Source organism: Agelaius phoeniceus, chromosome 7 (assembly GCF_051311805.1).
Source record: "Agelaius phoeniceus isolate bAgePho1 chromosome 7, bAgePho1.hap1, whole genome shotgun sequence".
Classification (NCBI taxonomy): Eukaryota; Metazoa; Chordata; class Aves; order Passeriformes; family Icteridae; genus Agelaius; species Agelaius phoeniceus.
The window spans coordinates 44,404,385-44,427,796 of record NC_135271.1 but is presented as its reverse complement, the minus strand read 5'-3'; the positions used below and the strand labels follow the sequence as shown (position 1 = coordinate 44,427,796).

General features: G+C 40.7%; 2 protein-coding genes across 4 annotated transcripts in view; one reads left to right on the top strand and one right to left on the bottom strand.

Annotated features, from left to right (window-relative positions):
• The window catches only part of ZRANB3 (zinc finger RANBP2-type containing 3), a 43,532-nt gene extending 39,482 nt beyond the window's left edge, over positions 1-4,050 (top strand). The window contains exons 21-22 of one of the 2 annotated variants that reach the window (XM_077181721.1): positions 190-306; positions 540-4,050. In XM_077181721.1, coding sequence (XP_077037836.1) covers positions 190-288 — 99 coding nt within the window. In that variant the 3' untranslated portion in view covers positions 289-306; positions 540-4,050. Of the gene's footprint in view, positions 1-189 lie in introns of both variants that reach the window. The other variant, XM_077181722.1, reaches the window with a different exon arrangement.
• On the bottom strand, positions 1,841-23,392 carry RAB3GAP1 (RAB3 GTPase activating protein catalytic subunit 1). Of its 2 annotated transcripts, XM_077181723.1 has the most exons (25): positions 23,257-23,392; positions 23,097-23,152; positions 22,200-22,275; positions 20,829-20,961; positions 20,515-20,593; positions 19,744-19,863; positions 19,009-19,174; positions 18,812-18,911; positions 16,439-16,520; positions 15,902-15,970; positions 15,261-15,334; positions 14,411-14,503; positions 12,840-13,009; positions 12,425-12,523; positions 11,938-12,110; positions 10,919-10,973; positions 10,282-10,635; positions 9,070-9,207; positions 7,631-7,858; positions 7,086-7,182; positions 6,893-6,996; positions 6,666-6,781; positions 5,667-5,769; positions 4,190-4,210; positions 1,841-2,904 (listed from the first exon to the last, which is right to left on the bottom strand). In XM_077181723.1, exons 1-25 carry the CDS (start codon positions 23,272-23,274, stop codon positions 2,671-2,673), a joined length of 2,958 nt encoding a protein of 985 aa, XP_077037838.1. In that variant the 5' UTR covers positions 23,275-23,392; the 3' UTR covers positions 1,841-2,670. The 2 variants fall into 2 exon arrangements, with proteins under 2 accessions (XP_077037838.1, XP_077037839.1); XM_077181724.1 differs by lacking the exon at positions 4,190-4,210.
• Positions 23,393-23,412: the final 20 nt, after the last annotated feature.

Below are 23,412 nucleotides of genomic sequence, written 5' to 3'. Positions count from 1 at the left end.
GAAATGCAGCATTAAACTATTACAACATGACAGTTTCCTCTGGATTTGGGGAAATAATAATAAACATTTGCATTTCATCATGCTGTCTACTGCAAAGATAAAGACTGGAATTTAACTGTGAGCTAATGTTTTCTGCTGGACATGTTTCCAAGTATCAATACTCACTGAACCTGTCTCTCTCTTTTGCAGAGAACTGCAAAACAGGCCAAGGAAAGAAGCCAGCTGAAGAGAAAGTCTTTAGCTACAAAGTATGCCTGTGATATCACCCAATTTTTGGTGAAGAAGTAAAATGCACAGTACATTCAGGTACATTGTAACAGTGAAACCAATATAGTTAGTGTTTTCCTCTTGCACTGATTTAACAGAAATTGCTGGTATCATGCTGTTGGTAGAGAGAAGACAGTAAGGAATTAAACCAAAGAAATTATCTGTAACATCCAAAGTACTTATCATCATGTTTTTTAATGGCCCTGGTTTAAAGCTAAATTTCTGTGTATAACTTTAATGCCATTTTGAAGCATTATGGTTTCCTCTTGCAGGGTAGTTACGGCTGCAAGAAATTAAGGAAGTTCTGTTGAACCTGCTGGTGGTATTACAGGGTTCAATTGTATTGGGAACTTCATGGACCTAGAAGATGTCTTAGTTTTAATTCCTTTTGTTACTCACATACCAAAACCACAGAATAAAATACAGTGATTATGACAAAAACTAGCACAAAGTGATTTGTTTCCTCTAGTGCTGCTCACCCACAGAAGCCTAACTCCTGGCATGGGCCTGACTTACAGGATTTTGGTATTTAGAATTGATGTCAGTTGAATTCTGGTTTTATTTAAACCAGCTTGTATTGAAATGTTACTCAGGATAGGAAACATTAATATTAGCAATTATCTCATCAAAGGTCGTTTCTGGGAAATGCTACAGTCAAATTCTCCTTAATGAGATTGCAGAGATACTGGTAATTTTGGACTGCTTACCTGGCGTGCTTTACGGTTACTTTAAATAAACACAGTTCTTTTTCCTGATGATTTTTTTAATGCTCTGTCTCTCCTCCCCCCTCAACCCTCAAATGCTGAGATGTAAGCTCATAAAGCAGAGCTCTGCACAAAACAGTGCAGGCCTGAAATTTCAACTACAGCTACTTAAAATAAGCTGAGTTATCCTTCTGAGAAAAATCTTTAAAGTTACAACTCTTGAACAGAGACAAAGACTGTTTAAGACAAGGTAAGAGTGCAGTATTTTCTACAGTCAAACTAACAGGCCTTTAGCTGTGTTGATGATGTTTGTGGTGTCTCAGTATGATAAAGGAATTACCTCTCCAGCACTTTAAATGACCAGGTAGGAATAGCCTGATAACCAAGTATGAGAGACTTTCAAGTTTCTGCAGCCTTTACAAGAGGCCACGCTGCAGTGTAATAATTATTTCATTAGAGAGAAGGACACCAGGAGTATTAGGGAAGAAGCTTAACTGAAATTTTACTTACTGGTAAATCAGGAATTGTTTGGTGTAATTAATTTTAAAGAAGCCACACAGTTAAAGAGCAGCTACAGGTCTTTATCATACTTACCCTGATGTGTGAGGAAACACACAAATAGCCTGGAAAACAAGGTCTGTGGCCAAGATTTTACCTTGCTAACTCTTCTTCATCCTGAAAAATGTATTTCTAATTCATAGAACTTTATGTGAGGAAAAAAGACACTGATCCCTGTCCCCTCAAAGAAGTTTTAGGGCAACACATGGGATCCTGCTACTACCAGCAGAACTCAACTCTCTGTACTCAGTGTAGTCACAATGTCCCTCCTGGATCAGAGCATGCAAGGAGGGCATGGAAAAGCATGGGAATACTGAGAGCCAACAGCACGTTCATATTTATTGAGTAATGTCCACAATACTGTAGCTGTACATTTGTAGAGTAATGCTGATCTGCTGATTCTCATTCAAACAGATGAAGGTCACTGTAAAGCAACATTGGCACAGGTGGGGTGAGGGGCCAGAGGTGACAGAGCTGTCCCCTCCTGTCCCATCGATGACTGACAGGGAGTGCAGACAAATAGCCTGGGTTAAACACCAGTGAGTTGCTCACAGTGAAACTGAAATGACACCTCCAGGGTGTCATTTCCATCCAGCTTTGGCCCTTGCACCAAGGGAAGGATACAAAGGATCCCAACCCCTCAGTGATGCACTGCAGGCTGTCAGTCAGACTCACTGTCCACGTAGTTCTGTCTGGGAGAAGTGACGAGATCTGGACAACCAGGAGACTTTAGCACAAACTAGAGAATGAACTGTACACTTTAAATAAAAATGAGAATATTTCAGAAGCACTTGAAACAGCGATTAACCAAAAAAATACTGGGCTCTGTGATTATGATTAGTAATAAATATAAATTACTTAATATTTTTATATATATCAATTTAAGTAGACTAATGTCACTTGATAAAGTCTGATCCTCAAGTGTAAAGCAGCACATTCTGCATGAATTTCAACATGAATATTTGCACACAGCCCATTCAGGTCCATAATTAAGCTAATGCAAGGAAAGGAAAATACACTCCCTTGGGACAGAGTTTGAAACCACTCCTGGAGCCATTCCAAACCTCGGAGCTGAGTTGCAGTGGCCAGTCCAAGTCCTTGGGAAGCAGCGCTGCGGTCCCTCGGCAGCTCCCCGGCCGTGTCAGAAGAAGGTGGTGTCGGCCGAGAAGGCCCCCGCCAGGCGGAAATCCTCGCGGGTCAGCACGCTGTACATGCGCTGCGGCAGCGCCTTGGAGTAGGGGGCGGGCCGGGGCACCGAGGCGCGCAGGATCACCTCCCGGCCCGCGGGCGGGGGAAACTCCGACTGCAGCCCCTGCCTGCGCTCCTCCGGAGAGCCCGAGCGCCGCAGCTCCTCCTCCAGCGGCACGGCGGGCACCTGCGACAGAGCACAGCGACAGGGCAGCCTGCTGCCTGACACCGGGATTCACAGAGCTGCTCTCAGAGGAACACTAGAAATGGGGAACACGGCTAGAGGCTTTATGTGTACACACAGCAAAGCGCTAATGGGATGCTAGGAAATAAAGTGAACGTAACCAGATGGAAGAACCCTCGTGTGGATGGTGAAGCTCTGCCCAGCTGAAGTTCTGATGTGGCAGTGTGAAGCAAGGGTTGTGACTGGAGGAAATGGCCCCTCCTCAGACAGGGTGCTCTCCTCAGCTCCCTGCAGCTACAGGAGGCCAAGGCAGCCTCCACTTCAAAATCATCAGTGCCAGTACTGCAGTCCTGACAGCCACCTGCCTTTCAGACTCCAACACTACTGCAGGATGGGCTTTTCATGGCCAGAGAGCCTTGCTGAAATCCCTCTGCTGCACAATCACAACTGGAGAAGGAGTTCATTCTCTCAGAGCCAGGCAGTAGCAACACTGACACTTGGGTACTGGAAGAAGAGCTGGCATGCCCACTAAACATTCCCTGATTACATACACCTATGGATACACACAACCCCACCAATACCCTAATAGGGTCCTTCCTAATCCAAGCATGTACAACTCCAAACTGGCACCATCCCTGAGGTGTGGCAGAAGCCACTGGCTGCCCCTGTGGTCCTTTGCTGCTGCCCCTCTGCTCCCAGAAGTAGAGGGACCCAGCCCTGCAGGCTGTGCCACAGAACCCACCAGGGACAAGTGCCACGTGTTCCCACAAGAACAGCTCAAGGAAACCAACAGAGAGGATCGTCCCTGTGCTACACTTCACACAGTTACCCTGCTTCTTTCCCAAATATCTATTGGGAAAGTTCCAGAAAGTTCCACACCTTCAGGAAGCACTAGTGTTGGGAATGCAGCATCCAGCTTATTGTTCATCACCACCTCCCCCCAAACCATCAACAAACAAACAGTGATGACAACAAAGAATATAAAGGCATGGCCACATATTTCAGCATCAGAAAACACCAATACTCACTTGAATAAAGGTTTTTGTTTGGTTTGGTTTTTTGAAATACTTTTTTTTTTTAAAAAACATTTCTCTCTCTTCACTATGCATTATTTGGCTCTGAAAATAAAGTGTGAATACAGAAAAACCATTCTGGAAACACAAAGTTACTTTTACGCTCAACATGTGAACACCAGTACAAACTAAATCTGGCTGCTGCACTATATCCACCAGAAGGTTCAGCTCTATGCAGAGAAGATGAGAGGGAAAGGAGGGACAAAGTTGGTTACCTCATCAGAAGATTCAGTCAGCTTGGAAAGGGATGAGAAAAGAACCAGTGATGAAAGACAGAAACAAAGGCAAGTCAGAGGTGACTTACAAGAGGTTAGGAGGAGACTGTAGGTTTAAGAGACATCATGCACTCCAAGAACATGCACTGGCTATCAGAATTTTCCTGAGAAAACTCAAGAACAGAACACATTATACACAGCTCAGAGAGGAGTCCAGGTTCAAAAGGTAATGAACAGGGAACTCATTTCACTTCTATTTACCAAACAGCTCTCTACTGAAATAACTCGTGGCAGGTTCAACACAAAGTGGGGTTTGTAGCAAGTTGGTTCCTGTCCCACTAAGAAACCTTAATTAACACTGCTAGTGGGAAATACCTGTAACCCTGCTTTAGTTCGTGGCATTTCAGAATAAAACCCTAGAAATTTGTGCACATCCTAAGGGTACTTAGTAAGATTTGAAAACCCACTCTCTTTAAAGAGGCACGTGCATATGTGTGCATCACTTACAGGGCTTTAAAGGGTAAATGTGGCTGGTTAGCAGGTTCAGTTTGCAAACACAATTTCCCTAGACACTGGAATAATAAAAGAAGTGTCCTGATTTTCATTCCTCAGAATAAGCATGGTCTGTTTTCAGAATGGTCCTTTTTATGCCGAATTGCAAAATACAGATTATTACAAAAGCATTGATCCCTTTAAAGTGTTTAACACCCAATCACAACATTTTTCCAGCAATTATTTCCAAATGGGATTTCAGGCTGCTACCTTGTTATTACCACTGTAGTGAAATATGAGTTAGAAAATCTGATGCTATAAACAGGTGTAATTCTGATAGAAACTGAAGGCTGACTGCAGTCCATGAGGTTTGGAAATCAATACTTTCAGACTAATTATTCCAAAGACTGCTCAAGAGAGAAAGGCAACATTTATATCAATATCAGCAAGGGAAGGGTCTCCAGAAAACAGATGCAACACTGGCAATAGGTAAACTGAATGCAGAAACTGAAAAAGAACTGAAACTTCCTAAGCATGCTGGTTTCCAAAGAAAAAATCTCAAGTATTCCAAGCATAAGCCTCAGTTTAGAAGTTACTGCTTCTAAAATATATAATATTATGACCAGTTTCTCTACATTCCTCTGTGAAACAATCAACACTTGACCTTGCTGTGATAAGGCAGAAATTTGTCTTGCTTTAATAGCATTACTGACCTTACTATTTGCAGTACATAAAGCATTACTGACACCTCTATCTACCCAGCTGGCTTCAACTGTTTAACATCCCAGCTCACTCACTCTTCTTTGGTCCTGCAAGGTTCTGTTACTGCCAAAATCATGTTGAACATCACAGAAAACACCTCAAGCACATATATGACAATACATGCAGAAATGCAGACAAAATACACTGGCACCATATGGTAACTCATTGGCTCATTCTGGTTAAATCAGGAGTGGCTGCAGCACAAGCCAGAGCTCTCTCTTACCCTCTGAGCATTCACAAACAGCTTGTGAATGATGCTGCCAGCAGGTCCTCTTCCTGCACCAACCACTGACACTTCTGGCTGCTCCAGGAGACTGTTTACAAATCTGATGGAACAAATGATTGAAAAGGAAAAAGGGATGGTTAATCTTTGGCCAGATCCAGTGTGCTGACCTAAATGAGCTGTTTCCTGTGCCAAGGCTTTCACCAAGCATCATTTGCTCAGGGTGAGAACTGGCAGATTCTCTTGCTTCTCTATTCTAAAAGTTTAAGGAAAAATTTCTCCTCTCAGTAACCTAAGAATGAAACCCAGGGTCATAAAGCAGATGTATAAAATCAACAGGAAAGCCTCCATGGTGTTGGCCATGCAGAAATATTCACATTTTTCCTTAGCACACAGACATTGCTTGGGTCAGACACCACACCTCTGAACTCCCAACACATACTGCACAAATGTCATCTCTCCCTCCCAGCACAGCAGCAAGAAGTTAACTTGGCTTTTATAACATTACTCATCTTGAGCAGCAAGTAAATAACCTGACAGTAGGTAGTGATGCAAGGGAACATTCCTTGTCACTTCCCATTCAGAGCTGCTCAGTGATATTTCACATCAACAGGGAGACAAGAATAAGAAAACAACTGTAGAAGAGGCTCTTTCATTCCATAGTATTTATAAAAAATAATAAATTTCTAGTCCTAATTTTAGGTATGATAATAGAGTTCATCAAATATACCTTTTATATATACAAAAAAAAAAGTTAGTCCCCAGTACTGTCAAGATAAAACCAAATCCTATTAAAAAAACCTGGATCAAAGAGATGCTTAATTGGAGGAGCACTGAGGTACCCACACACATCATCTCTAGACAGTCTAGTGACAGGGATACCCAAATATGATTCCTAAGTATTTCTTTATTGTCACCATTGTCCTAAGTACAAACAAGAGCATCAGAGGAAAAACAAAACACAATGAAAAATAAGAATTCAAAAAAAAAACAAGTCACCTTTGTAGATCTTCTTTCTCCTCTTCATTTTCACATTTCTCTACCCCAAATTTTGCTTTGAGAGACCTTGCCCTGGCAATGATGGCTTCCACACTCATAATCTGAGCAATGATTTCCTGCAAGAGTTTAATAAAAGGGAAAATTAAAAACTTTTTTTTTTTTAACATTGCCATGAACAGTACAAAAGTCAAGCAGGTTTTCAGCCCCAGCCAGTACAAAAGCCTTACTTCCAACTTCTTGTCCTCTGGACTGGGAAACCGTAGCACTTTGCTGGAATGGGATATTATCTGCTTAATAATCTTCTTAACTGAAGATATATCTTCTACTGTTTCTATTATAAGGAAAGAAACAAAGTTGTAATTATTGACTGCATCACTGTTGCCCCTTAAATATCTTAATAATTTATTAAACATTATTTACCTTCCTCCTTTACCTTGAGTACAGCTGCATGGATGATGCAAGGCAGGAGATGCCTTGCAAGGTCAGCTGGTTTCTGAACTGCAAGGTAATGAAGTACCTGCAACATTAGAAAATTCAGTATTTTAGTGATCAAAACTACTTCCCACAGATAAGGCTACTTTGGAAGGATGAATTCACAAGAATGGAACACCACTGTAAGACCTGAGAGGCAGTTTTACATGAATCTGCCCAACAGGCTGGAATGAAACTAAAAATAACTGCATTAGGAAACTAAAATGTTCCTAATGTATATGCAGTTAAAAATCTGTTTTATTTACTAATCATTTAAAAAAATACCTAAGTAACATTGCATACTTTTACATATGTCAAACACTCTCCTGTACAGCAGCAGGAACTTCCAATCAACCCTAAGCCATGCACTAAACACTTCAGTAACTCCGAGGACACAGTGCAAGGGCCTGTCAGTGTTTAAACGCTGCAGGGAGGGAGGGAAGGGCTGCAGGGAGCATCACAGCCCAGACTGGCACCAGCCCCAGAGCTTTCACCTTCTCAGCCTCCCTGGTGTCATCAAAAAGCCTCTTCTGCCTCCGTGCTGGGACTGGCTTTGCTGTCTCCCAGGCCTCCACCCACATGTTGCTGGGGATCTTCATCCGGGCACTCAGCTCGCCCCTGATGACTTTATTCCCCTTCTCATCGATCACTTCCTCCTCGATGTAGTCCCGGGGTGAGTACCACCTCACAAAATCCTCCAGACAACAGCCAGGGTTAGCTGCCTGCAGGGAAGAGAGGACAGAAAATGTGTTCCTGAAAAATCCTATAAAAACACAACAGCCTGAGTAGGAGGGAAATATGGTTTAGTGGGTACAGCACAGAGTAAAGACAAAACTCAGGAAATTCTTTTGTCCACAGCCAACAAACTGTACAGCAGGACAGAGGGAATAAATCATAAACCAAGACAATGGCAAGGGGTAAAACCCCCATCAGCAGCAACAACAACAAAGAAAATCATCTTCTCATCACCTACTATATGCACATTATCAGTTATTTCAGGCAAGCTCAAAATTATATGTACTGTTAAGATTCTACCTGGCACCTGCTACATGCAATAAACAGGAATTTTCACTAAGCTTATCCCATTAAAGACTAAAAGAATCAGTGGGCTGCCTAAGTATGCTTTCAGCACTGACTTTCCATCTTTTAACTTTCCAATGACAACTTTCTTCTTCTTTTGAAAAGGAACTTTAAAGAAGTATCTTCCCCAAACAAAAAAAACTTCATTTTTCATAGATGCAATATGACCACAATTAACCACATCTATAGGTCCAGAACATAAAAGGAATCCCAGTTTTCTATTTGATGTACCTATGAAGTGTATACTTGTGCTTCCAATTATAGTTCTCTACTTTTACTTTGAGATTTTAGATTACACCATATATATTTAATGTGCCATGAGTCCCTGTTAATAAAGTGATTACTGTTATACTATAAATACTCGAACTGTACAGCACATAATATCCTTTTACCATAAAGACCGCAATAATTAAAAAGATATATATGGCTATTTCATTACAAAATCTCCAATCTTTTTAGTGTTGAGCTCCTGTGATGACAGCAGTGGATGTGCTCTTAGCTCCCTCTGCAGAGCTCAGACAGGAAATGAAGCCCAAAACCACAGTTAGTCCAGTCCCAACCTGATGAATGTCTGTTTTAATTCACAACTGATCAATTGTATGCTTGATGTGCTTTTTCCCTTCCCACAGACATTTTGTAAATTTACTGGGACGTTACAGTGTAACAGATCACATCCTCATAGATTTTGAAATGTGCCAAGAGTTTTCCCGATAGGTTTCTATTTTCAACTTGAAACTAACTGGGAACTGTTTTGTGGAGAAAAAAAAACCCGTAAACCTTCAGGCCTGTCCAACAGACTCAGGAGGGACAGCTGACTGAGGAAGCAAGCCGTGTACTGTCACAGCAGCGCTACCTTGAAGGACTCCATGTCGGAGAGCAGGCAGGCGCTCTGCATGCGCGCCCGCAGGTGAGCGCCCTCCGCCGACGTGCCCAGCTTGGCCAGCACCTCCGACTGCTCCTCCAGCAGGTCCTCGGTCATGGGGGCTGGCTCCTGCGGCAGGAAACACTCTGGGTTACTGACAGCCCCTCCTGGAGACGGTAAGGGCAAGGGAGGAGAAGCAAGAAGCTCCTTCTCAGCCCTAGTTCATTCTGCTTCCTCTGTACTCAGAGGAAATGATTGCAACTTTCCACTGCCTAAACAGTTCAGCCTCAAGTTGTGCATCTGAAGAGGACACCAACAAAGAAACTACACAGAGAATTACCTGGAAATAAGGTAACAATATAAGGATATATTGCTAAAATGCCAAAATCCTAATGAAATCCTGGAAATGTTTGACTGGTTCAATTTTGCTGAGATGGATGAAAATCTACCCAAAGCAATGCAGAATTTTTGCTGTCGATACTGTCAGCACTTAATTAATTGAGAACATTTTGCCTGACTACTCTCTGCTCATACATTTTACCCAAGCAAAGCAACACTAATTAGAAGTAATTTCTCCCAGGAGAATGAAAACCACTGTATTCTTCATGCATGGCTGATTTCAAACTACTTTCTGTGACAGCACCACTTCCTATTTCATCCCTGGTCACTCTGCAAGAAAGCTTGTTGATGTCAGGTAACATTTCTAGTTGTTTGATAATAAACCTGCTGTAGAGAATGGCACCAAACCAAATTACTATGGCCTTTTAGATGTGAGAGAGAAATTATGAGAAAAACATATAGAGCAGCAAAACTGATCCAGTACTGTGCAAAGTCAGGCAGAAATCTCCATGGTGCAAGGACCACAGCAGCTCCTATTTTATAGAAAAGAAAGTAAGGAGGGGATGGAAGATGCCTCAAGAACTGGAAATAAAAAGAACCCCATACTTAAGGTAGGCAAGGAATTTTAATTCTTGTTTAAATATATTGTTTGGAGTGAAATTTGGTACAGACACTCACTCTCAAATAAAACAAAGAACATGTGAGATTAGCAGCCTCATTCAGTTTTAAAGATTAAAAACAAGGTATTAGGTCAAAAGCACCCAGCAATTTTAACAACATACAAGGCTGTAACCTGCAAACTGTTGCAGTTTCACAGTCCCAGGTGAGGCACGTTCTGTGTGCTCTCAGCTCCTGCTCCCTCACCTGTGTTATGGGAACGTAGAGAGGCTCTCCTGGATGCAGCAGCATCAGTTTTCCATGTGGGTGCAAACGACCTTCTGGTTTTAAGTTTACAGACTCTTTTGCTCCTTTCTTGCCATTTTCCTGTCCGTTTCCTTTAAGATCTTCTGTGTCACTGAGACATTCAAAAAACTCCTCTTCACTGTCACTCCACGATTCCCAAGACTTGCCAAATTCTTTTTCCTTATCAGGGTTATCTCCAGAGTGGTCTCCTCCTTTGGCACCATCACCAGAAGCACCACCAGGTGAACGATCAGACATGCTGCCCCTTTTCCCCTCATCTCTTGCTTTCTTCCTTTCAATGCAACAATTTAGCATCTAATTTAACAAGTTAAAGGAACAACAAAAAAAAATTGTTCAACAATTATTTCCCTTATGGAGACAATCATACAGAAAAACCTGTAGAGCCACTGAAAAGGTCTTACAATTCTAAAAGATAATTCCACTGAACTTGTTGCTGTAACAAAATTTTTCTCAAGAAATAAATTCCATGCCCAAAAAAACACAAGGACAACTAAATCTACAAAACAACGTATTTAGCTAATCATTGCTATAATTTTGAAAGTAGGAGAAAAATAATTCTTAAATTTGGGATATTTACCTGAAGTTTCTGGTGCAGTAAACAACATCTCAGATCTGGAGCGCCATTAGCTAATCTAACAAAAGGTAGAAGTGTAACCATTATCAATTATAAAGTTGAATCTTTCACACATATGTGGTCTTAAATCACACAAAATCTAGAAGAGGGACAAATACCCATATTGAACCCACCCCCACCATTTCAACTACACAGCTCTTCTATTATCTCAACAGCCAAACCCAGAATTTAAATTACATGCATTTCCCAGAGGTCATTTCAGGAGCTCAGAGATCACTCACACTAGTGTGAAACACCCTGCATTCCTGGGCAGTTTTCCAATTGGAAGTTGAAAAGGTAACTGCTTTCAAACAGGAATTAAGCATCTTTGACTGTACTTTTAAAACTGGAGTCAATTCTATACATTTCAGCTTCTATTTTACCTGCTAGTGTAACCATTTCAAAGTACAAACTAGTGACTAAATAGCCAGTCTGTCACATCAACAAAAAACCCCAAATCCCAACCAAAACACCAGAACCCTAAAAGCAGGGTATGTTACTGCTCTACCTCATCTTGAGAGAGCCCCTGGTTTGGTCTGTCCCAAGTTCTGCTGCAGCAGACAGAACCTGGAAGGGCTGGAATACCCAAAAAGGCCATTGCACCAGCAGGGCCTTGGAACAGCTCCCTTAGAAGAGAGGTGAAACTACACCATAGTAAGTTTTTTTCCCCACCCTGATTCACACAGTGGAGTGAATGTCTAAGTCATTACCACAGTAAGTTTTTTTCCCCATCCTCACTCACACAGTGGAATGAAAGTCTAAGTCAAGCTTCCCCAGGCATCTGGAAGTTTTCAAAGGAGGGCACAGATGCTTGTCCTTACTCCCTGCCCTTTCTTTCATTAAGGAAGTAGGGTAATAAAAACAGAGATAGCATTTGCAATTAAAAAAACCCCAAAACTGTGTGTTTCAAAGTCACAGTGACCCCACTCAGCTCCTGGAACAAAGATGATTTTCTATGACCAAGGAGCAAGAGCAAGTCTCACCCTGGAATAAGGTAGTTGTTCTCCCATCTGTAACGCATTTCCAGCACAAACTCTTGCCAAAGATGTGCCACTCCTTTGACTCCTCCGTGGTAGAAGTTTATCATACAAAGACACAAAGCTAATTTGTATGTCAGACTGTCAGATGGAGCAGACTTAAACTGACTGAAGAGATTCTAGGGAAGAAATAAAAGAAAGCAAGAAATACAGAAACAATGGCATTGTTTTCCAAAACCATGTGAGCTCTTTCCTATTTGTAAGTGGCTAAGCAACATTTTAAGCCTAGAAGATACCAAAAACTACAGTATTTAGAAGAAAAAAGGAATTCCAAGGAAACAGAAATCATCACTATTTCTACGCAGAGATTCCACAAAGGTAAATTCATCTTTTCAAAAGGTAAGTATTACAAGATATAGAGCAAGCACAGCAAAGTCTATATAAACACACACTCAAAATTGCCTTCTCTCTTGTGTCACTCAACAAAACTTACATAATCTTCATTCTCTGGAGGAGGATTGTTTCCTGCTGAAGTGCTGGCTCTGTTTTCAAATACATCTGCAAGTTTGTCAGCAGCATCAGGAAATAAGAACTTGAAGAAAAAAAAATTAAACCTTCCATCAGTATGGTTTTCCTGCCTTTTCCACTTTCTCTATAAAGTTACTGCTGGCTTCACAACAGCAATGCCTATAATTAAAATTGTTAGCAGAGTTCAGAGATCAGTTTTAGCCCACTTATAGTACACAGACTTGTAATAACTTGGGCTGTTCCCAGAAGCTGATAAATGCAATTTGAGCACTGGAACTGACATCAGATATCTTTAAATCTGCCACAGGCTCTAAAGCAAATGCATCAGTGTATGAAGTGCATGTGCTCTCTGAATCCACGTGCAGGGACAGCTCACTCACCAGGAGAATGGTGTTGAGCACATCATTGTTCAGAGGAGACTCATCCACACCTCTGTGCTTGCGGATCTTCTTCTTGGCACTGTGAACCATATTTGTGACTGATAATTTGGGGATTGGGACTGGTGCTGGCTCCGTGAGCTTTGACAGCGCATGGGTGATATCAGCAACCTCTAGCAAATAAAATACAAACAGTTAGAACAAAATAAAATAAACCCCCAAGCACTAGAACATGTCTCTTCAAGAGTTCACCTGTCTTAATCAGCCTGTTTATCTTGTATTAATATTTAGCTCCTTGTGAAGCTCTGCTGCCAGGTTCCCGGCCTGACATTCACTGTTCTTAGCTAATACAGGCAGCAGAAGGAGGTCACAAATGAGTCACAAACTGTCCTTGATTTAATTCACCAGATGAAGTCTAGACTGAGCTGGCTGCAGGTAGTGCCTGCTGTAGCAGCACTGCTATTGTAGAGTTACCAACAGAGTATCCCAAAAGCTTGCTGAAGACTCAGTATTTAAATCTTGTTTATACAGACCAATAAACACATTGCAGGTAACAAAGACTGCTCCAGCATATGCTAAAGCTTTAGATAAATATTAAATAAATCCTGTATTAATCACTGGCCTCATATACTGTAAGCACGACTGTTTTAGAGTTCTCAGGTTAACTTCTCAAATCAAAAGACTGGGGTTTTTTCAGACCTACTGCTGGTAAACTCTAGAATGTCTCTTACAATAAACTGAATTAATATTGTTATAAGGAGAGCTGACAAATTTAAGTGAATAATTAGGAGCAGCCTGAAAAAGCCCAGCGCTAAGAAGGACTAAAGGAACTGTAAGCCAAGCACTATGAGTTATACACATGCTCCTCAGTCTAACACCTTTTTCAGCTCACTAGAAGCTCCTTCTTCAAAACTAAGGTCAAGTATAACCAAGGAAAATACATTGATACAGACCTTCCATACAGAGGGAAGAACAGGTGACAAGCAGCAGGAAGAAAGGGAATTTTCACTATATACATCAAGAAAAGCCAAAGAGAGGGACAGAGACATCAAAAAGATGGCACTATTTATATAGTTGGGATAAAGCCTGAATGCTGGTCAGATAATTTGGGAAGTTTTAATTTTCTTTTTTTCCTCAAAAGTCATTAAAATGGAGAGGATGAGAGCAAAACCTTTCAAACAGATGAAAGACTCTTTAAACTGGCTGTTGACGTGTACTACAGAGTATAACAAAAAGGAGAAAGAAGTGGAAAAAGCAAAAATACATAAAATTATAGAGACAAATCTGATGTGTCCTATAACCAACTCTTGTACATTCTAGTCAAATTTTAAGCTTTTCTATTCTTGTAAAAAGAAACAGACACAACATTAACAGAGGCAGTTGTCCCTCTGGGACTCTGGGAGCTAAACTTGTCTAGAATTCATGAGAAATCTCACCATGAAGCCCTGGCCAGAAAATCCCCAGGAGTATGTGTAAGAGTTATAAATACCAGTCAAGATAAGGGTACAGGGAAGGTAAACTAGCACAAAACAATTAAATACATGTAACACAAATCAACTGGATTTTAGTTTTACCTTTTCCTTCCTCATCAAATGCAGACCTTCCAAGTATCTCATCCGTTGACTCCTTCCGACGACAAAGCTTGAAGAACTCAGTAAGGAAGTCCCCTGGCAGAGGAAAAAAGCTCCTGAACTCAGCCAAAATTCTCACTGAGCAATGAGCCAACACTCTAAATTATTCCCCAAGGACAGTAATTTTTATCTTTTCTTCTCAAAGAACATCTGATAATTTGTTCTGAAGCACAAATATCTTGTGCACAAAATCCACATAATTAAATTATCTGAAGCACAAAAGCCACATAATTAAAGCTTAGGTAAATGCACACCCAGGCAGCTCTTGGCCATCTCTCCAGAGTACAGCTCTGCCTGCAGTTTAATTCACCCAAAACAAGATAAAACTGGGAAAGTTTTGAAGCCCTTTTCCCCACAAGCTTAAAGGCAAGGATGGACAGAGGAGTACAGCTCTCCAGAAGTATTAATCCTCCCTGTCAGAAAGGTTGGTTGAACTAAGGAGATGGATACATGCAAAACACACTTAATAAAATGGGAAGATTCTAGGAAATCTAAATTTTCACAGAACACAGAGAAAATTCTTATTCTCTGGAATCTGGTGAAATAAGAATAGCAATGAATTTCACCATACACAGACACAGAATAAACTACAAAAGGAATTTATGTAAGTACAAAGCTTGTACAGTGCAAAGCTTGTGTTCTTGAAAAAGAAACCCAAAATACTATTCACTCCAAAAAATGAGGGAAGTGAGCAAACAGGCCATCAGGTAATCAACAGCTCAACCCTAACTTCATAACTTGGTAGTTTTAGTTTAAAAGTTGCAAAAGAAGACAGGAAATTCTGATGTCTTACCCAACAGACACTGAGGGTTATCTGCTTTTCTAACTCTCACAGACCACTGGGGTGCTTGAAGTGGATCCAGGTCACTTGGGGAAAAAATTTAAAAAAGAAAAAGAAGAAAAAGAAAAGAAAAAAAGAAAAAAGAAAACCAAATGCCACTGTAAGTATTGGAAAGATGAGTACCAAACTCTCAATAAATGTCATGTGAGATCACCACGTTACATAGGAGAACATGACAAGCAAGAGTCCCTGTTCTCATGTGTGTGCATGACATGAACAAGAAACACTTCTTCCTCTTTAGCAGAAAACCTGGATGAGTTTTTGGGAGAGGGATATCAAGCAGTGAATTGTTTTTACCTTTCAAGCTCTACTATAATCTTTTCCAAGAAATATGTGATACACAGAATTTTCAAGTCTAACATGAGAATATGCTCAAAACCAGGGGTTTGTGTTCTGTTGAGATTACAACACAATAATATTTTCTCACAGAAATGTATTTCAAAAGGTGTTTTCCCAAATGTTCTACCAGCTGACATTAGCATTCCTCAAAATGGGTTCTTTTCCACACGTGAAGCCACACAGTGTTTGAGATGACACCAAGATGCAGCAGTGAGCAAAAAAGCACTCATGTGCAACTCAGGCCAGATACTTACGAATAAACATCGTTGTCAACAATTATCCCTTCTGCAAGGTGAGGCCATGTTGTAGCTAAATGCAGCTCACTGAAACAAAACCAGATTTCAGTCTTTAAGCAGCAGAACGTTTTCCCTTCACCACAGTTAATGTTCTGAAAGGTATTTGTGATAGCTCATATTTTATTCTCTCTTTGTTTTCCAGTAAGTTTTCTCACTGCATATATGAGAGCAAGTCCAACCTTTGCACAAAAGTACATAATTTTTAAGGTTTATCTTGAGGTACATTTCAAGATAATAATTTCAGAGATAAATGGGGTACTGCAGAAGTTTATTGTAAAACCCACATGAGCTTGAATCTGAATATCATCAATTTTACAAATGGCCTTACTTGTTATTAAACCATTACCCTTCACAGATGTTTCTGATGCACTTGAATAATTAAGTATCTGTTGGGCATGCTAAGTGGCAGGTTGGCAAAGCTAAGATTTGAAATAACATACCTTTAAGTCCTCCATTAAGAAATTTATAAACCAGTTTTCTGAACTCTTCTCTTACCTAATAGGATCTTCACAGGCACCAAATGGTAACTTCCCAAATTCCAGGCCTCCAACTTCTCCCCCAACTAGAGCATCTATATCTGGAGAAAAATCAACACATTTTCCATAAAGAATTTGTGGAACATTTGAAGCAGCCTATCACCTTATTTCACTGCAAAGACTGTAACTTGCAGGATGACCAGAGAAGGTGACTGAGCTAGGAGAACACAATCCTAACATAGTCAAAGTAATTGCTTCCAACAGAAACTGAAACAGGACATTCAAAGGGACAGATACAATTCTTGTCATTCCTGTTGAGGGGAGGTTATTCCCTTCATACAGACAGTGATGATAGATATAAAGACAGCCCTAAAGATTCAATGTTGGCACAAGAACAGACACAAAAGTGCCATAAAAATGCTTGGGCAGGAAATCAGTTCCAAGCAGAGAAGGAAGACTGGGAGAGCAACTCTGCAGAGTGAAAAAACAACTACTTTTAAAAGTTGACAATTTTATCAAAAGAGGACTTAATCAAATAATCTGGGGGATTCCCTGTAGTCCCAGGTACTCAGAGATGCCTCCCAGCACCCTCAGGCACTTCCCATGGTATAGCCTTCAAATACATAAATCAAAACCAGACAGCCTCCACTGAACAAAAATTAAAGTGGGCAATAATAATAATGTATTGCAATGCCATTATAATAATGCTGTTACAGCATCTGATCTGCAATTTTAACTGCATCTGGCAAACTGATCACAAACAAAACAAGTGAGGGATTAGCAGATGAAGTACCTGGATAACTTAATTACATAATTTCTTCTGCAGAGGAGATAAAAGACATTGAAATTCTTTGGTTTTATTTGAGAAGAGCTAATTGAGTGATGGTATATAATCCTCCCAGTGAACATAAAACCACAACTGCATGTAGCAAGAGCAGTAAAACTGATGCTGTCCATCTCCAGGTTCTGCAAGACACTTTGACACCCTTAACCACAACTCTGCTGCTAAAGGAGTGGAAGTTACTCAAACTGCTCCAATCAGGAAATATGATCAGAGTGATACAACTCATCCATGACAAACCTGAGATCCTGACTTAGTGAATAACTACAGCAAGGCAAAGAGACAACAGAAAATAGATTTTGTCTGCAGAAACAATAAAAAGATAAAATCTGTGGAATTCATTTCCCAAGTTCTTTAGGTAAACTTGGTTAACCAAAGAGGAACTATCACTTAAAACAGCACTGATTTTCTCTCTAATAAGCAGGACTCTCTTTACACATGTTCAACATACATTCCTCAGCTACAGAGCACAGAATCAATCTCACTGCACAGTTCCTCAAAACATAGGATTTTGATTACTGTACTTTTTTAAGCAAAGGAAAGCCAAACAATTAGAAAAGCAAGGCCACATGAGTTCTGTCTCTCCAAATGTACCCTAAATACCTCAAGCTTGTTATGTAAAATTGCTACCAAGCCAAGGAAAGAACTTGGGCATTTTAACTGTTCCATCACCTTGTACCTAAAACACCACATCAGTTAAGGAGGAACTAATATCTACCTTTTTCCTATGGGTTTGTTTACCTTTGAAAAGTTTATAATTTATTTTCTGCTACTAACTATATAGAAATATTTCTGTTAAAACCAAATCCTTGATACTCAAGGAAGACAGCACCACCACCAAGAATAAAAGAGATCATTTTGAGACTACCAAACCAGTAACTACCTCTGTTTTTCCTAAACAGCATCACTATGGCATAAATTTATCAAGTCTGCTTTATATACTTTAAATTTAAGACTACACATTATTTTTACCCTTCATGCAAGGCTACTATAACAAAAGGCTTGTTCAGAAATTCCTCCTGCATTAAACTTAGTATTGTGTCAACGATAATAAAAATCCAAACCTTTGCCTCAAGTGAGGTCCATACAGTATTTTCTGCTTTTCCCACTGTTAATACACTTAGATAGTGAAGTACCAAAGTAAGGTACTTTATGGAAACAATTGACAAAAACTCCCACAAGGTATTAGCATCTTCTAGAATATGAATCTAAACATTTACCTAAGAAATCCAGGGCAGAATTCTTCACAGATTCGGTCACTCTTTTCATTCCACATAGATACCACTATTTTAGAAACATCATTGTATTTCTAAATGCTGACTAATCCACATTTCCAGGCACAGCCCTACCCAAAACATCTGTCCCAGCCATAAGCTAGAACCTGAAAGCAGCTTTAAGCTGGCTGGCTTATCATACAGGGTGGGACTGGACTGAAGCCTTTCCTAGCAAAGCAGAAAATGCTAGAATTCTTCTGGCAAGATACACAAATATTTTCTTTAGCATTGTTTGGCTGTCTGAAAATGAGTTATTCTGAGGACACAAGTCTCCTACCTGGTGGCTGCTGTGGCCAGAAGTACTGCTGCCAGTCCTGGAGCACAAAGGTAAGGCGAATAGCCATGCTAACTGGAGGCAGAGGTGTTAAAGGGCAGCCCTTCAAAATACCAGAGAACAAATCCAATGTAAAGAGCATCCTCTCAAACACTCTAGGGGTTGAACATAAATGATACATGACATCAGTTTGTACTTACAATCTTGGTTTTGAAGATGTCCAGCAGCCCTGAGAGGTGGGTGTACTGGCTGGGCACCTTGCGCAGGTGAACCATCTCAAAGTCCGTGCGCACGCCCGGGCCCTGGCACTCCCCCACGTACATCCGGCGCCACTTGTGATGGATCTGCACGAACAGGGGCACCTGACTGCACGACAGGAATACTGCACATCATTCAAGTGTCCTGCTGCCTTGCAGTCTCTAAAACCAGCTGAATATCCTAGCATCATTTCATCCTTTAGATTTTCTCTTAGACCAACACACTTTGAAACACTTCACAGGAATCACAGAAAATCACTGTAAATGTCATTAACAGAATGCCCAACCAATTCCCATGCCATAACCACAGCCCACTTCATGACTTCACTTACCTCATTTTCAGCCTATATAATTTTTGAGGAAGATTAGGAAGTTACTGTTACTACAGATAGGGAAGAAATCCCCTTGCTAAAGCGATGTTTTATAAATTACATATTATTCCTACAATTTCTAGTAGCTTTTAACAGCCCTAAAGGTTTTTAAAGAATAATGAAAATAAACAAAACATTGATTCAATCTTTACACATGGGGATTTTTAAAATCCTTCTCTAACAATATTACACAAATAAACAAAAACCTCTGAACATATTTTGCTAACAATTTAATACATTTTTCCTCACCAATGCAGTATGCTGGAGTTTTACCTGGACATGTAAAAAGGTTTATGCTTTCACCTACCAGCCAGTGTTGCCCAGTGCAATGGAAATGGAACTCAGCAAGAGGTTGCACTTGGATTCACTAATAACAGCATCGTTATTCGCAGCCGGAGCAATAACCACAAACTCACGTAAGCCGTACCTTGAGAGACAAAGAGAAAAAAGCACTTTTCTAGTCCCTGGCAAGCCAGCTGAAACACGATTCTTAAAAAATATTGTGACCTGGAGAACCTAATTGTCACCAACAGACTGTGAAATCTGTTCATTTGATGCAAGTACCTCTTTATTTTTAGAGAGGTCAAGAACTGAGTGGGTATGGGGTGCTGCAGATCCTGAACTCACAAACCACCTGAGTGTAACAGAATTCCATCACTGTAATGTGTTTGACTGGGAGCACTTCCAGCTCTAGCAGTCCTGAGGTTTTCCAGTTTATGTTCATAATGACTGAAAGTGTTTATACATAAAACCAATCTCTCCAGAACAAATCCTATTATGTGCTCAAGATTTGCATTACTAAGAATATAATTGTTGCTTGTTAAGGTGGTGCAGATTTCCTTTTTAAGAATGTACCTAAATATTACATATATAAAAGCCTGGTTAGTATATGAAATTGAGACAAATATTTGGGGAAAAAAAAAAACAAATTAAAGATAGGCCCACTATAGCAGGCTTTTTTTGCACTTTTGTCTTGTGTCTAGTCTAAAGAATCATTTTCCTTAAGCTTCAACTGATTCTGCCAGATTTGCCAGCTGCTATGCTCATTTGCAGTAGAGATGAGAGGCAGCACACATACCATCTCACCAGACAGTGGGCTCGAGGAGGAAAGTCATTGTTCATGCACAGCAAGTCCTGCATTGGCAGAGGAAGGGCATCTGTGACAAAAATTGATACATGATCAATGTATCATCACATCCATCCAGCTCACTTACAACTGCCCTCTATTAGCACTGTGTGAATGCAAAGCAAACTAAAAGCAGAAATGTCAGATCACACTCATCAGACCTCAGAAAATCCCACACAGACACAAATCAGCACACTGTGGACTCCACATTCTGACACTGTCTTCTGGCATTATCCTTACAACTATGGAAGGGAACTATCAGATACCTTCTCCCAGCTCTTCTTTCCCATCTTTGTCACTGGGTTCTTGTACAAGATAATGATGGGTAACTGAGAATTTGAAGTCTGCAAATGAAATTTCATCTGATTTCTCTTCCCATGTTCCTGTGGTAAATATACCCTGCATATAAAAAAAGAAGATATTATCTCATAAATTTAGGTTAACATTTATTAGTCTTTAAAAGTCTTTAAATTAGTCTTTCAAATATTGCCTATGTGATCAATAATGTTTATTCACACTTTTCTACAGCCTAATGGCTTGGCATGATTTCATTTCAATAAGCAATTCTCAAAGCTCTTCATTATAATGGTAGCTGGCTGCTAAAATCCATGTTGCCAATAATCATGTTCATTCCAAAAATCAGATATCATCTTGCAGTCTTCAGAACTATATGGCAATAAAGATTTGCATCTTCCCATATGCAACTGTACATCTGTTACAGCCTCAGCTTTGCCCAGAGACAGAAGTTTCCCACCTGGGATTTCATCTATATCTAAACTGTTCTCTGCAAATATTACCTTGATATTTACCTTCACCAACAAGTGATTGTTTTTATCTACAACTTACAAAACTTGTGTAAGAATAATTAATTTTTAAACAAAAATACAGCATGGGAATGTCTAAAAAATCAGCACCACTGCTCCTACTAAAAGCAACTTGGACAATCCTTAGATCTTACAGGGTGTTAGGAAAAGAGCTCTGGTCTAGAAAAGAAGACATGTAGGAATACAGGGACAGCTAAAGTGCAATTTATTAGATGACATAAGTTTTATTCCAAATACTCTGTACCTGACTAGAATGAAAAGCAATGAGATTCCCCTGGAAACACAGCAGCCATTCCACACAAACCAGCTGAGTTTATCTGCATTACTATGCAGAAGAGCTCAGCAATTTCCTCTGCATTTCACAGGACTGAGAAAGCATCACAAAAGCTCTAATTAGACTCTGAAAAAATCTCTCCCATCTATGAAACACACTGAGTCACAAGTAGCACTGTGCAAACCTCAGCCATAAATATATGAGGTGTGACAAAGGCACAAGGCAGGACAAAAAGATTCCTTGGGTATTTAGAGCAGCTTCAAGCATGTTTCCAGATTCAAACTTCGAATTTTAAAAAAATCTCTAAGCACTACAGGAAGATCCATCTTTGTCAGGTAAACAGCCTGTTTGGCAGATGACCCACCAATGAATTTACAGTAATTGTTTGTCAAATTGACACTTCTACAAGTGAAATTCCCTAATGAAGTTATTATCTGCCACACCTACAAAAACAGCAATAGATGAAATACATGTGTACATTATTGTATTACTAATTAGCAATTCAAATTCTACAGGAAAATTCAGAAGCAGTAACTGACCTTCTCTAGAGGTTTGCCTGAAGAAATCCCAATAAGTTTCCAGTCATTGAGTACTTCTTCTATTTTTGAAATAAATCTATTAGGAGGGAAAAAGGCATTAATATTTGCTGAACACTAAACCTGCATTATAATACAGCCACCTCAAAGCAGACAGTGTTGTTCTGCTATGGTATTCCTTAGAAAAGCCCAAAGAACAAACAAACACTACAAGTATCACAGTAAAGCCAGAAAAACTGCTTCCTTGTACACTAAACAGTCTTCCTGTGCTTAAATTTCACATAACAGTTACTTTTAGCTGTGAGCATCTTTTGACTGTTTTAAGAATCTCACCTTTCCTTTTTCTGGTACTGCAGCACATAACAGCTGTAGCACATAACTCCTGTTTCATTGTTAACAGATAGATAATCATTTAAGACAAAATTATCACTAAATTCAGATTTTAAGTGCAGCACTTGAAATCTCTTGTCTCCTGTCATAAACGTTATCATTGCTGGAAAAAGCATTTAAAAAATAATACATTCAAAGTACAAGAGCGTTCTTTGCCTTAAATTTCTTCGCACATTGTTCTACTAACTTTTAAAGGCTTCAGCTATGAGATGACTGTCTTAACAATCAGACAGCTAATTAGAAAACACATAAGCCTTCTGAGTGTATATTCTAATCCCTTGCAAACAGGTATTAAACCGGACCTTAAGTTCAGAACCAGCTCGACTAGAGCCTCTTAACCCGCTCCTCGGCCGCGGCCTGAGCCTAAGGCGGAACAGCCGGGAAAAGGCTCCGGGAAGGGCTCCGGGTGCTCCCGGCCGGGCGGAGCGGCTGCCCCGGCAGCAGCGGCCGGGCCGCGCTCGGCGGAGACCCCGCGCACTTCGCGCCGAGTGAGGGGCGAGCAGCACCTACCTCTCCCACTCGGAGGCGGTGGTGAAGTCCGTGATCTCGAACACCTCCGACTCGGGCTGCGGGGAGAGAGCGAGAGAGGCGGTGAGCGGAGAGAGCAGGGGGAGGCAGAGGGACAGTCGAGGGACAGGGAGCGGGCGGGAGGAGCGGGACACACACTCACTTCGCTGTCCGCCGCCATCTTGCGCCGCTGCCGGCCCCCCCCCCCCAGCGGCGGAGGCTGCCGGGAACGTGGCGGAGGACGGCACCTCCTCAAAGCCCGGACCTCCCTCACAGCCCGGCGCTCTCGGGCTCATTCGCAGCTCAGTTTCCCCTCACA